The following is a 12933-nucleotide window of genomic DNA, read 5'->3' as shown; positions in this document are numbered from 1 at the left end:
GGAGGTTAAGAGGAGAGGAGCAGGAGGTATGGAGGTTAGGTGGGGGGGGGGGGCACTCCGGGCTTGTTTGATAAACCTGTTTTATTTCGCTTGTTTAATTAAATTAAATTAAATTAAATTAATTAATTAAGGGCGCCACAAGAGGGCGCCCCAAACGCATTTGTCGCGCTAGGCGAGTATGCCAATCGCCGGCCCTGGTTAGAGGACCAGACTCAAGTGCATTGTGATGCTGCTTGAATATTGGTAGGGTAGGAGTTGGTACACTGAAAAAGTTTTACAATATTTCAATGTAGGATGATATCAATATTGTTCATGGTCTTCCTGGATTCCTTCAAGGAATCTCGGTCTTTCCTGCTTCCTGAATGGAAACATAATCACGTCGGTCTAAACAGTTTATGCAAGCAGTGAGATAGGAGGGCATCATCACAATAACAACGGGGATAAACTATCAGTAACTTCAGAAACTCACGTAGGCCTACGTGCTTATACAATATAAAGCCTACGTTGCATTGCGAAGAATATGCCTCATGCTCGTCTTATTATTCGTATATATAAATGTGTTTCATTATTGTTATGGACGGAAGGTGGAGACATGTCACCATCTTTCCCAGCAGAAGCGTGACCGTTATTTTAAGAGGCCACATGTGGATTAAAAAACGCTCACGCTTGCCTAGCGGTTCACACACAGGTTTGAACATAACCTTTTGGCTGTTTGTGTGCTGAATTACGGTAACAAGGGCCCACTGGCCACGTCCATGGTGGACGTCAGCAATCTGTTATCACGGTCACCGCCCCTCCCTCCCTCTCACCCTTTCCCTCCCCCAGCCCCTGCCGGATAGGTCGGCCGGATGGGGTCAGCAGTCAATCCCCCCCACACGCTTTTCACTATGCCATCAGCCCCTCCCTCCCCGTCGCCCCGCCCTTTGCATCCGCTCCCCCCAACATCATTTCCAGTAAATGTCCTCACTTAAAATTCTTTACGAAGTCGAGGGGTGAGGGGAAGCGAGGACGTTGCGATATTCTATCAAGCCCTTGGTTAGATAACGTTTAAGTCGAATCCATTAGCCAAGTTTTCGCGTGGAACAATCCATAAACTTTTAAAACCGATGGACCCCAACAAGGCAGCGAGCGCCCCTGAACCAGGGTGGAATCCTGGGGAGAAAAACGCTCAGGGCATGTCGGCCCCTCCGCCATACCAAGACCACCCCCAGTACGCCAACGCAGGCTACCCACCTCAGCCCGGACCTGGATATCCAGCCCAGGTATGCCGACACATATTTCATGCAATTTATCTCTATTAACTTAGATGTTTTAGTGGCACACATCCAACACTATGTCAGTCCGACAATGTTAAACGAAGAACCAAAAAGTAAAGTGCTTTGAATTTCAAGATGTAGTAGGCCATCATCGCTTAACTGGTTCCCTGAACTTTCACTCGTAAATTCAGAGGAGGCCCTTTCTTTTACAATACTTAGGGCTATCCTACTAAATGCTTTAAAATATAAATATAAAAATTAATTATATTCAGCTTACGTTGGAGTTTGTCACAAACTTGGATTTTTAACTCTGTCCTATCTCATCCACGACCCACCCCTCTCCTTCCCAGTACCCAGGCTACTCAGCTGCCCCTCAGGGCTACTCAGCTGCCCCTCAGGGCTATGGACCGCCGCCCCAGAATGCGTACGGACAACAGCCCTACCCCATGAGCCCCGGGCAGCAGTACCCAGCCCAGCCAGGGTCTGTGGTGGTTCAGCCCACTGTCTTTGTGCACCGGGCTCCCCTGACGCAGCCGGTTAACGACTACCTGGGCTACTCCATCTTCACCATGCTCTGCTGCTGCCTGCCCCTCGGAGTAGCAGCCCTCATATATTCCATTTCGGTAAGTGAAGGGTCTTGCTTCGTCGAATGTAGTGCTCATCAACCTCTGTTTTTGCCGCCCAACTTTTGCATGTTAAATGGGCCCTTACCGAGGTGGCGAGGAGTCTGTGTTCACCAACGTTTAACAAAGGCTTAGGTTAGGCAAGGTTAGATCTATCCACGACAAGCAGTCTAGAAGTTTCTTAAAATCATTTAGCATTATTTGGTTAACAATTAGTATAATTTGCTTCATTTTTAGCCTGTTTTGAGGGGACTCAGCCGGCCTTTGCATGGCCTGCCGTTGTTACAGGCAAGTTACAATAGGGTTTATAGAGAGTATGTCTTCAAATAATTGTACTAGCAACAATCATCAAGTATCAGATATTAGGTATATTACCAGTTGACAAAAACAACTCAGGGCTTCTGCTCAGAATCAGTGCATATTGCACTTCTGCAATTTTTCTATGGTGAGATATATAATTAAGTCAGAGGACGCCCACGTCCTCATTAACCCAGTATGCACGTCTGCTTTGCGTAATGATCTCAGTACAGCTGCAGAGCCACGGCCTCCTCTGGCCTCAGCCTGTTAACCCTTTTAACCTGTTAAACTGATTACCTGTTAACCGGTCAACCACTTAACCCGCCAGTTCTCTCTCTTCTGGCTGCCAGAACCCACTAGGGCATTGGGCAGCCCCATGGGCTGATGCATCTGGGTTTTCCCAAACGCTGTCCCGCACCAGTTTCATTGGATATGCGCTCTGAAATATTCACCAAAGTAGTAGAGAGTTGTAGCCCTTGGCTACAACTCTGTGAAAGGTTTCTTTGTTTTTCCGGTTGGGACTTGTTTGGGAGTTTTCTGGGAAGGCGAGGGGGACACAATCGAAGTCAGCACAGAAAAACAGCCTTTGTTCTGGTATACCCCCCCCCTGGCAGAATTAATAAATCAATGTTAGACATAACTTACAAAAATGTGAAAGTGTTTTGGAGGATAGATTTAGTCTCCGAATGAAAAAACCTAACTTCAAAAGCCACTCCTCCGACACACGTGCCTAGCTTCTTAGCTTCAGAAATAGGTATGCATGGCCTTGTGGAAGACTCAGGTCAGTCGCAATGAGGGCATGGGCAGGTAGCTGGTGGGTTGGTACAGAGACAGGCATCCAACCGTTTCATTATGGCTGAATGAAATGGTTGGATGGGCGTAGTACTGGCCTGGGACATCTACAGATACCACTTCCTTTTTTGTTCTGGATTTATTGACTGCTGTCGGCATGTCCGGGTCATTTCAACAAATGACGACAAAAAGTACAATTCCCTTCCATTCCTGTTATGTGTGTATTTTATCTTCCCTCTTGTTAAGTAGCCAAGCGAATGACCAATGACAGTGGATTCATGTGGCCAAGTCAGGCCACTCACATTACTGCGTGCATTTAGCTTTTCGGATGTTGAGGAAATACAAAAGCAGGAATTCAGAACACACCCCTACAATCCTACAATACATTCTTTCCAAGGCTGCGTTTGTTAGCTGACTCTGAGATGCATGAAAATAATAAAAAATTTAAGAAATTAGGACTGTCTGTAGCCACATCCCTCTGTGATTTGTTAATATAGACACACTTTCTGCACAACAAAAGCACAAAGATTGTACTTTTCACAAAGTATGAGGGAGGCTTAAGCCCAGAACATTTGAATCCTGCTTCCAAGCCCATCAGATAAACAACAGAAAACGTGTTTATGCCGTAGAAGTCACGCACAGGAAGGCAGAAGTGGATTCCTGGAATCTGGGGAGGAGAGGAGAGGGGAGGAGGGACTGTTTATCAGAGAGGTTTCAAATGGGTTGGCCGCTGTTATATTTTTCCCAAATGGTTTTGATAATTTTCCAACGATAGGGTGTGGCTACCAGGGTTTCGATGGTTATAAGTTATGAAATATATATATGTATATTTCTCCAAACTGTTGCGTGAAGTCTGGCTAATTCCCAACGTGTGACATCATCGAATGACCATTCTTAAATGTAGTAAAAACAAGAAAAACACATTTGATGGGGAGACAAGAAAAGGCACCATCCTGAATGACCTTTCCTGCTCAAAATTACCATGAAATTGAATTCCTTAGTATAATGTAGCTGAAATCCAATGTAATACAAGGTTGAAGACGATTCAGACTCAAAATACATATTGCCTTGTTGCTTTTTAGTCTATAGGTAATCTGAAATGGACTTTGGCAGAGAGTTGCTTCCGTTTGGGATTTTACTTCATAGATTACTCTATGTCTGTGCATGAAAATGTACAGATATACATTTCCTTTTTGTAACAAGAACGTTTACAGCTATGTTTGTGTGTATACAGAACACCCAATGCTGGGTTGCAAAAAAGAATGCAGCGTCCATGGTACTCACTGATCAGTAACTGAGTAGTTAAGCAGTAAACTGCATAGCAAACACGACATGGAGCAGCATATACACACCCCTGCGGAATCCATTGTGTTGTGAGTTTGTTGGTGTGGTCGTTGAGATGCCAGTGGACGCCGATGCTTATTTGTTTGCATCTATAGCGCCTTGAGACCAAATGGCCATATGTTGAATAATCCGTTTTTCAATTCTCAAGACGGAAAAGTCTCCACTAGGTTATCGAGGAAGCTGGTTTCTCCAGTTGGATAAGGGATGTTTTCGAACAGCTTTAGTTTGTCCAGTACCGAATCCCTAACCCAGGGCACAAGTCCCCCACAGAACAGAAAGATCCGGTAGTGATACCACCTGCATTAAATTGAATAGATTTAATTTAAATCATCAATCGGGTGAATTTTGAGAACAAAAATATGACATTTACTGACAAATTACTTACGATCCGCTGGTACTGATATTAATGTTGATGACACAATATAAAGGGTCATACTAAATAGGGTTGAGGAGATTTCAAAAAGCATTTAAGAAAAAATGACTAAAACACAGTGCTGAGCCTTTATACTACTAGATTATTATTATTATTATTATTATTATTATTATTATTATTATTATTAATACTATTAAATTCATAGATTCTGTGAATACCAAATATTCTCTCACTTCTCCCCCCCCACACACACACACACTCATACCCCCACAGCTGCCCTTAATATAGACTGCTGGGTTTAACCCAAAAAAAGAAACACAGACTTTATTTTTTTTATCATTATTTTTTGACATTGATAGTTTGGCGGCCGAAATTAGACAATGGAGGTGCCATAGTCTAATTTCACGAGACATAGTCTCGTCAATGTGTCCCTGTACCGCACTTCCTGAACAGCCTCTGTTTACTGAGTGAAAGCTTCCTTTTGCGGAAGCCAACAGTAAGTAGATTGTAACTTAGGTTAAAAGCTAACGTACCAAGTAATATAACTGCTACATACTTCCTGAACAGCCTCTGTTTACTGAGTGAAAGCTTCCTTTTGCGGAAGCCAACAGTAAGTAGATTGTAACTTAGGTTAAAAGCTAACGTACCAAGTAATATAACTTGATGGTTGATTTATTGATGACTTCAGTCAACAGATAGGACTTTATAGTAGAGCTGTCAGTTAAACGCGTTATTAACGGCGTTAACGCAACCCAAATTTAACGGCGTTAAATTTTTTATCGCGCGATTAACGCATTTATTTTATAAAAAAAAAAAAAAAAAATCTTTTCTTTTTTTTTTTTTCTTCGGCTCAAAACAAAGAAGCAGTAGCCTGACTGCTATGTTCAAATGACATTTGTTCAAAGCAGTCGTTTAATTGCACTATAGGCTCTTTTTTTGTATCGTCCTGTTTTGATCAGTGTATATGCCAATGTTGTTATCAATAAAAAATCATTTGCACAAGGCAAGCCGATGCACTTCACCATGTTAATAAGAGAATTAAAATGAGAAGAATTATGGGACAAAAAAATCAAGGGATATTTAGCATAGAAAAAGAATTTGCGATTAATCGCGATTAATTAGAGTTAACTATGACATTAATGCGATTAATCACGATTAAATATTTTAATCGCTTGACAGCTCTACTTTATAGTTCAGGCAACACTAACAGAGATTGCAGGGGTTGACACTAACGGTTGCCCGCTTGCCCGGGGCAAGTAAAAAAAATGTTTGGGCAAGTTGAGATTTTTTCTGGTTGCCCGAACGGGCAAGTGGATTTTGGGTGGATGTTAATATAAAAGCTATTTATTCAAATGTTTTTAGAAACTGCAGAACAACCTTTTGTTCCGCAAAACCACACAAAATAGAAGTATTTGCAATTGATCAGCGCGCTGTCTTCTCTTCTCTCGGAAAGCGAGTTAACAGACACGCATCGCTTCAGTGCGAATATAGCCCCGCCTTCTGTCACTCACTCGCAGTGCGGTCTCTGGCAGTGATTCGCTAAAGGTTAGCCAACACAGCTAGCATCTCAAGTGCAGCACCTCCGCGAACGGTTTAGGTAGAAGTTAAATGGAGTAGTGATGGAGGAGTGCAGTTTGGAAGTACCAAATTATCAAGGAAAGTCAAGAACACGGTTTTGTGTTTCATAACTGTGCACATGCGCACAGCAATAGCGATCTTTTTCACGAAATTGGACCCTCACAAACTACTGTATATATTACATGAAAGCTGAGCCTCCACTTATTCCAACAGTCCAAACTATATCATTCTGTGACTAAAACTTGCAAATAACAACTTAAGAAGAAACGTCCCCTTTTCTTTTAACAACCAAAAATGAAGTATTACCTTTGTGATTTTTGTCCACAAAGTTGATTCTGATCGAATAAAACCACCATAAACAGATTATCTAGTATCTGGGCCAAATTTTGCAACTTAACATGGTGTTTTCAATCAATGAATAAGAGAAGGTTTCTTAGGAAATAGGTAAACTGCCTTCAATCAGAAAACATATTCTTCAGCGCAATCTAGTGGCCATATATTTATTTGCGAGTGTTTGGCTTGGTGCATTCGATTGCCCTGAACTTTAAATAGAGGTGTCAAGTGTCAAAATTGTAAGATATCTACCTTATTTGTGTCTCATAGTAAGACAGCGCTCCCAACTGATAACGACCAACTGATACTGATAATTATTACAGGTGGAAATGTTATCTTCCACTTATGCTGGTTCCATGGCTTTATTCACTTTAACCAAGTATTATCCCCATTGAATATTTCACTTGCACAACAATCTTTCTTTTGGCCCAAAGATGACATTATCGCCCTTGCAGTTGTGGAGATATAATCTCTTTACTTTGGGTATGTTCTTTCCTGAAAAAAACGTTTCCCCTGATATCGAAAATGGTATAGAATATCGATCTTTTTCCAGGAATAGTGTTGAAGTTAGAAAATCCAGTATCGTGACTGACAACCCTACTAGAAACGCGATTGTGATTATTCAGTTAGAGCTACAAGAAACTTGAAAGTTAAAAAAGACATATCTTTGCTACTACCTCTGACATTTAGTTATGTACATTTGCATCAAATCATGCAGGTCTACATATAACTTGGCGATAGCTTGCAACTGTGGACTGAAATCACTTCATGGCACGATGTGACCGCTCGATAAATAAGTAAACAAAGAGAAGTTTGTTATTTTTTAAACACATGTGTGGAAGCTAACATTCAGCTTCAGTCTGAGCTAGGATGATTTTTCTGAGCACCCCCAAAACCAGGCCGGGTGCCTGGCAAAAAGAGGCCCGTTCACGATTCTGATTATATTTTGGGCAAGTGAACATTACATTCGGGCAAGTTGAACCTGACCTGTACTTGTCCGATGGGCAAGTGCTTTTGAAACCTTAGTGTCAACCCCTGGATTGTAGCTTTGATACTACATTGTCTTCACTGATGAAGAAAACGTTTTCCTTTTTAAAATAAAGGTCAAATGCTGTAAATTAAACTATTAAAACTTTTTAAATCTGTATTTTCTTGGTATTTTATTTCATATTTTGTGTTTCATATTTCTTGATCACTTCGCTACAGAACACACTGACGTGCTGATCAGTGTGTTTTCTTACCATTGTGATTTGCAGCCTCCTGAGATCTGCATCGCTTGTTTGCCTTCCAGCAGTTGGACACAATATTTGCGTAACGTTTTTTTCGGCTACATTTACCACATGGCTCAGGCCAGAAATACCCTGTTCAAAACAGGTCTGTGATAAGGAGAGGGACTAGGATTCATATTCACACTCAGTGATGCTGTTATCTTCTGACTGTTTATGAAGGAACCTTGTCCACAACTTCCAGTTTCTACATTTGGTAACTTGGCTGGAGAGAGAGATTGCTTGGGAGTTTGTCAAAAGTCTTTTGTATTACGTGGGATAGGGATAGGGCTAAGCAGAAGGTTTTGTTTTCCACATAATCAGAGAGAGAGAGAGAGAGAGAGAGAGAGAGAGAGAGAGAGAGAGAGAGAGAGAGAGAGAGAGAGAGAGAGAGAGAGAGAGAGAGGGGGAGGGAGGGAGGGAGGGAGGGAGGGAGGGAGAGAGGGAGAGAGTGCTTGTTTGCACAACTTCAAAGATAGGTATTATTTTCCTTGCACTCAACCCCCCACCCTTCCAACTTCCAGCAAATGAAAGTGCAGTTTAGGTTTCATTTCTGCAAAAAGATTTTACGTCATAACCTCTTCATTCATAGCACTGCTTCAGGCAAGCACATTTTAAACAGATAGTAGTTTACCAGAGCAATGGATGATTAGTCTTTTCCAAACACAAGGAGTTGACCCTATGTCGTTGAACAAATGTCAGTGCTTACAAAGAGTTTCAAAATATCATAAAAATGTAAGTCTGTTTATAATAACTTTACTCACAGACTTGCATAGTCTGTGTAAAATAAGCAATTTATATTCCAGCTTTTGAAAAGCTGATTGGTCCAGTAGTACACTAATGGGTCCATTATACTCTCAGTGGCTCTGTTTTTTCTGTTCTTACTGGAAGTCATTCCAGTCGTTGTTGATACATTCCCACCTTCTTCTGTGGTACAAAGCAGTTTCTTCCTACCAAAGTCTCTCCCTCTCGCTCCCTTCTTTTTCATTCCCTCTCTCCTTTTGTTTGGTTGCCCAAAGCAGGGCACTTGAAGTGGTTTCTTCTGACAAAATTGCCTTCTCTTTGGGGGAATTAGGTTGAATGTTTTCTTGGAATAAATAAAAGGTGTATCTGTATCTTCTGTGGATCTTCTGTGGACAATACAAAAACAAAATGATAACGTGTTTGTAAAATATACTTGGGACCTTAACATGTTATGGAATTGCTAAAGCTATCATGTTTATCTTTTCAGACGCACTCATTTAAAGAATTAATTTGTAAAATGGAAGATGAAATTGACGTTTGTGAACTGGTGTATGGAGTCTGTAGAAGGCTACAGTTAGATAAGCAAGCGCTTTGAGTGTGAGAAAAGCACTATATAAATTGAATCTATTATTATTATTATTTATTATAATAATAATAATAGTTGATGAGTTTTTTATAGCACTTTTCTAAATACTCAAAGACGCTTTACAAATAAGAAAGGAATACATACAGACAGTACAGACAATCAAACAAAAGGGGAAAAAAATAAACAACAGCACACAGGCAACACATTAAGAGAGCGGGAGAGAGTGGAAGATGGCGGAGGATGATTTGTCAAATGTTGTAGGTGGTCCTGAAGAGATAGGTTTTAAGTTGACTTTTGAAGGAACAGAGTGTATCAGAGTTTCGGATGGCCGGAGGGAGGGAGTTCCAGTGGGTAGGGGCGGCGATGGCGAAGGCTCTGTCCCCCAGGGTGCGATACTTGGTCTTGGTGATGGAGGTGAGGAGGTTGGCATCAGCGGAGTGTAGGCGGCGAGTGGGGGAGTGGCGATGGAGGAGATCTGTTATGTACGAGGGCGCAAAGTTGTTTAGCGCTTTGTAGGTGGTGAGGAGAATCTTGAAATTGATGCGTATGTACATATTGCAATTTTTGAAGAATAGTGGAGGGGAGGCCATGCAGAATGCTATTGCAATATTCGAGTCTGCAAGTGATGAAGGAGTGGATTAGTGTTTCGGCAGCTGAGGACGAAAGGGTGGGTCGATTGCGTGCAATGTTGCAGAGGTGGAAGAAGGATGTTTTTCTGACGCTGTTCATGTGTGCCTTGAAGGAGAGCGTGGGGTCCATTATGATGCTGAGATATAGATATAGTGGTTGCCACTCTCATATTGTGGCTGAGAGCTGTACTCTGGGCTTACTTACATACTGTAAAGACACAGATGGAAAGATACAGTAATTGCTTTAGATCCATGAACATAATTAGATCCATTTGGTGTAGCAGGCAGGAAGGGAGCTACATATTGTACCAACCCCATTGAGCAATATAGCCAAAAGCATTCGGCCTTTTCCTTTACGTAAGCCTTTTTGTTCCCTTTCTCTTTGTAATTTGAAGTAATTTCATATTCATAGTAATATGCTAATGACCATTTAGTAAACATTACATCATATGGCTAAAACTTGAAACCCAGCTCTGAAAGAAATCAGCAGCTCAAAATGTTTTTACGGCTGACATGAAATGATAATGAAATAGTTTTTTCTTCATTTGTTTGATGAAGACGCCAGATACAGATGGGACTTCAGAAATTACTTCCTGAATGTTTTTTTCCAACTCTTCACATTATATTTACGTATTATTTTGGTTCATACTTGGTCATTTGCTTTGGTCTTTCTCTAACTAATAAGGACAGAGTTGAGTCCACAGTTGAGAAGGTGGCAGAAAGAGTCAGTTAGGAAGAGGTGTGGTAAGAAGACCTTTGGACGGCCACAGGTAAATTTCCATCAGACTAGATTACATTGATCCCTGCCACACTAGACATTAAGGCTAGGTTACCATCACTCAACACTCAGCAACACCAAGATGGGGTTTATTCCGTCCAATACGAAGTGAACGGGATGCCTTGCCTCGAGATCAATCACGGTCCGTCGCAAATGTAATTAGGAAATCAATGTGGTTATCACTTTTTAGTCTGAGTCGCTGAATTACAGTACATAACCTTGCTCATTAAAATGATCGTTAAACGAACGGCAAACATGAGTCTGCTAGTAAGTGGTCCACTTAAATTCATGCAAAGGGTGAACTTCTACTTCTAGGTTTTTGAACGTTCTCTGGATTAATTCTCGGGTGTATCCGCCTCAGAGAGACCCCCGTACAACAGAACTTTGGTATTCCCGGGCTTCTCAATCTAAGTGATAATAAGGACAGGAGCTCTGTTTAGCAGCACCTGCCAGGTGTTTGAAGTGACACAGACCTGACCTTTGTCACTCGTTTCAGCATGTGTGTGTGTGTGTGTGTGTGTGTGTGTGTGTGTGTGTGTGTGTGTGTGTGTGTGTGTGTGTGTGTGTGTGTGTGTGTGTGTGTGTGTGTGTGTGTGTGTGTGTGTTTGTATGTATGTGTATTGGTGTGTCTGTGTGTGCCTAGTCGTGGCGTATTCCTGCCAGCGGTATATATAGCATAGCCATGTAGGACTTTCAGCCTTTTCACACAGTACACACATAGTATAGGGGAATGTATGCAGACTGCTGCTCCTTGTTTCTGACCTCACCAGTAACATTGGGACACAGAGACGTGTGTGTGTGTGTATGGTGTGTCTGTCTGTGTCTGTGTGTGTGTGTGAGTCAAGGAGAACTCAAAATGATTCCACATAATCCTCCCCTCTCTCTCCAATTACTTTCATCAGATGTTTTTGATTCTTAGCCGTGGACGTTTCCCATAAACGTAGACTCCACGCCTCCTTAGCTCTTCCTCTTTGCCTATCCCTTAAAGCCACTCCCAACTCTAGTATTCTCTCACAATGGGACGCCCACCCATGGGATATCATGGCTGCGGATTCACATGATATCCCTATACCCAACCCTAGAATCCTTCACAACATATTATACAAATAGATATAACTGTCTGTTTACACTTGCTCACATACAAACGGGACCTTGGCATCAGGGGCAATGACCCCATCTATCTATACCCAGTCAAGAGCAAGGTAGACTGTTGGTCCCACGAGGTAGTACAAGTGGTGAAACAGCTGTGAGCCGAACAGGAACACAACACAAAGGGAAAAATACCCATTTTTTAATTTCCATGACGGTGGTTTTGAATGAGGAACTTATTATTCAAAAACACTTAACAGCACTTTCCCTGACCGCATGAGACTGATAACGTTTCACGAATGCATACTCGATTTGTCTTTCTAATGATTCGTATGAAATATTGAATAATGATTTTTGATGTATGTTAATAGTTTTTTAATTAGTATTAAAGTACATTACATATACAATAATCTATTGTTACAGCCCTCCCGGACATTCCAAGATTGCTAATAACTTGATTGAACAATATATTTAGAGTACACTGAAAGTATATAAGGTGTTTATTGTAATCAGTGTGTAAATATACTGAAATGGGGTATATAGTATACGCTAATAATACTTGAAGTTAAAATGCTGAAGTTGATAACGACACACTGCAAACCAGCCAAGTTATATGCATCTATGACGTAGCGCTGGTTTGATTGTTTATCTGTAGTGTAATTATAGTATGATTGGTGGTGATTTAAAATACTTTCTCATCTTTATTGAATTATCATAAAAGGTTACAATGTAATTTGGAATTTGTTTTACTCACACACACATAAACACACACACACACACACACACACACACACACACACACACACACACACACACACACACACACACACACACACACACACACACACACACATAATATTATATTTGAGGACCTCGGACAGGAATCACTGAAAGCATATTCTTATTTTATGTTCTGATAATTTGTTTAACTTGCATGTGTTTAAAAGTTACCATCCAGTGAACTTAAAATGGTTATTCCAATTATACTGTAAATAGTATAGTTCTACTTAGAGGAAATATACTTCTTTGCCTGGTATACTATTTTAATATTTGCATTAAGTGTATTTTTGCAATCTACAACCTCACCACTTAAGGACTTTAATTATAGTGTACATTTGTATGTAAGATATTTGACCGATGGAACCAGGAGCCTCGGAGGCGGGAGTTATTCTTCAGAGGTCTGTATATATTTTATAGATAACATCATCTTGTATATGTTCATGAGGTCCTTCAGCATGCTATCCTT

General features: G+C 41.1%; 1 protein-coding gene across 5 annotated transcripts in view; it reads left to right on the top strand.

The window, feature by feature from the left end:
• Nucleotides 1-943: 943 nt before the first annotated feature.
• Nucleotides 944-12933, top strand: part of si:dkey-33i11.9 (interferon-induced transmembrane protein 3) — a 31697-nt gene continuing 19707 nt past the window's right edge. For 2 of the 5 annotated variants that reach the window (XM_030371488.1, XM_030371486.1), the window contains exons 1-2: nucleotides 945-1262; nucleotides 1607-1879. In XM_030371488.1, the coding sequence (XP_030227348.1) occupies nucleotides 1107-1262; nucleotides 1607-1879 (429 nt within the window). In that variant the 5' untranslated portion in view covers nucleotides 945-1106. Of the gene's footprint in view, nucleotides 1263-1606; nucleotides 1880-12933 lie in introns of all 5 variants that reach the window. The other 3 variants (XM_030371490.1, XM_030371489.1, XM_030371487.1) reach the window with 2 other exon arrangements.

Source organism: Gadus morhua, chromosome 11 (assembly GCF_902167405.1).
Source record: "Gadus morhua chromosome 11, gadMor3.0, whole genome shotgun sequence".
In the NCBI taxonomy this organism is placed as follows: domain Eukaryota; kingdom Metazoa; phylum Chordata; class Actinopteri; order Gadiformes; family Gadidae; genus Gadus; species Gadus morhua.
The sequence above is the reverse complement of the archived record's forward strand: the minus strand, read 5'-3'. Positions and strand labels throughout refer to the sequence as shown.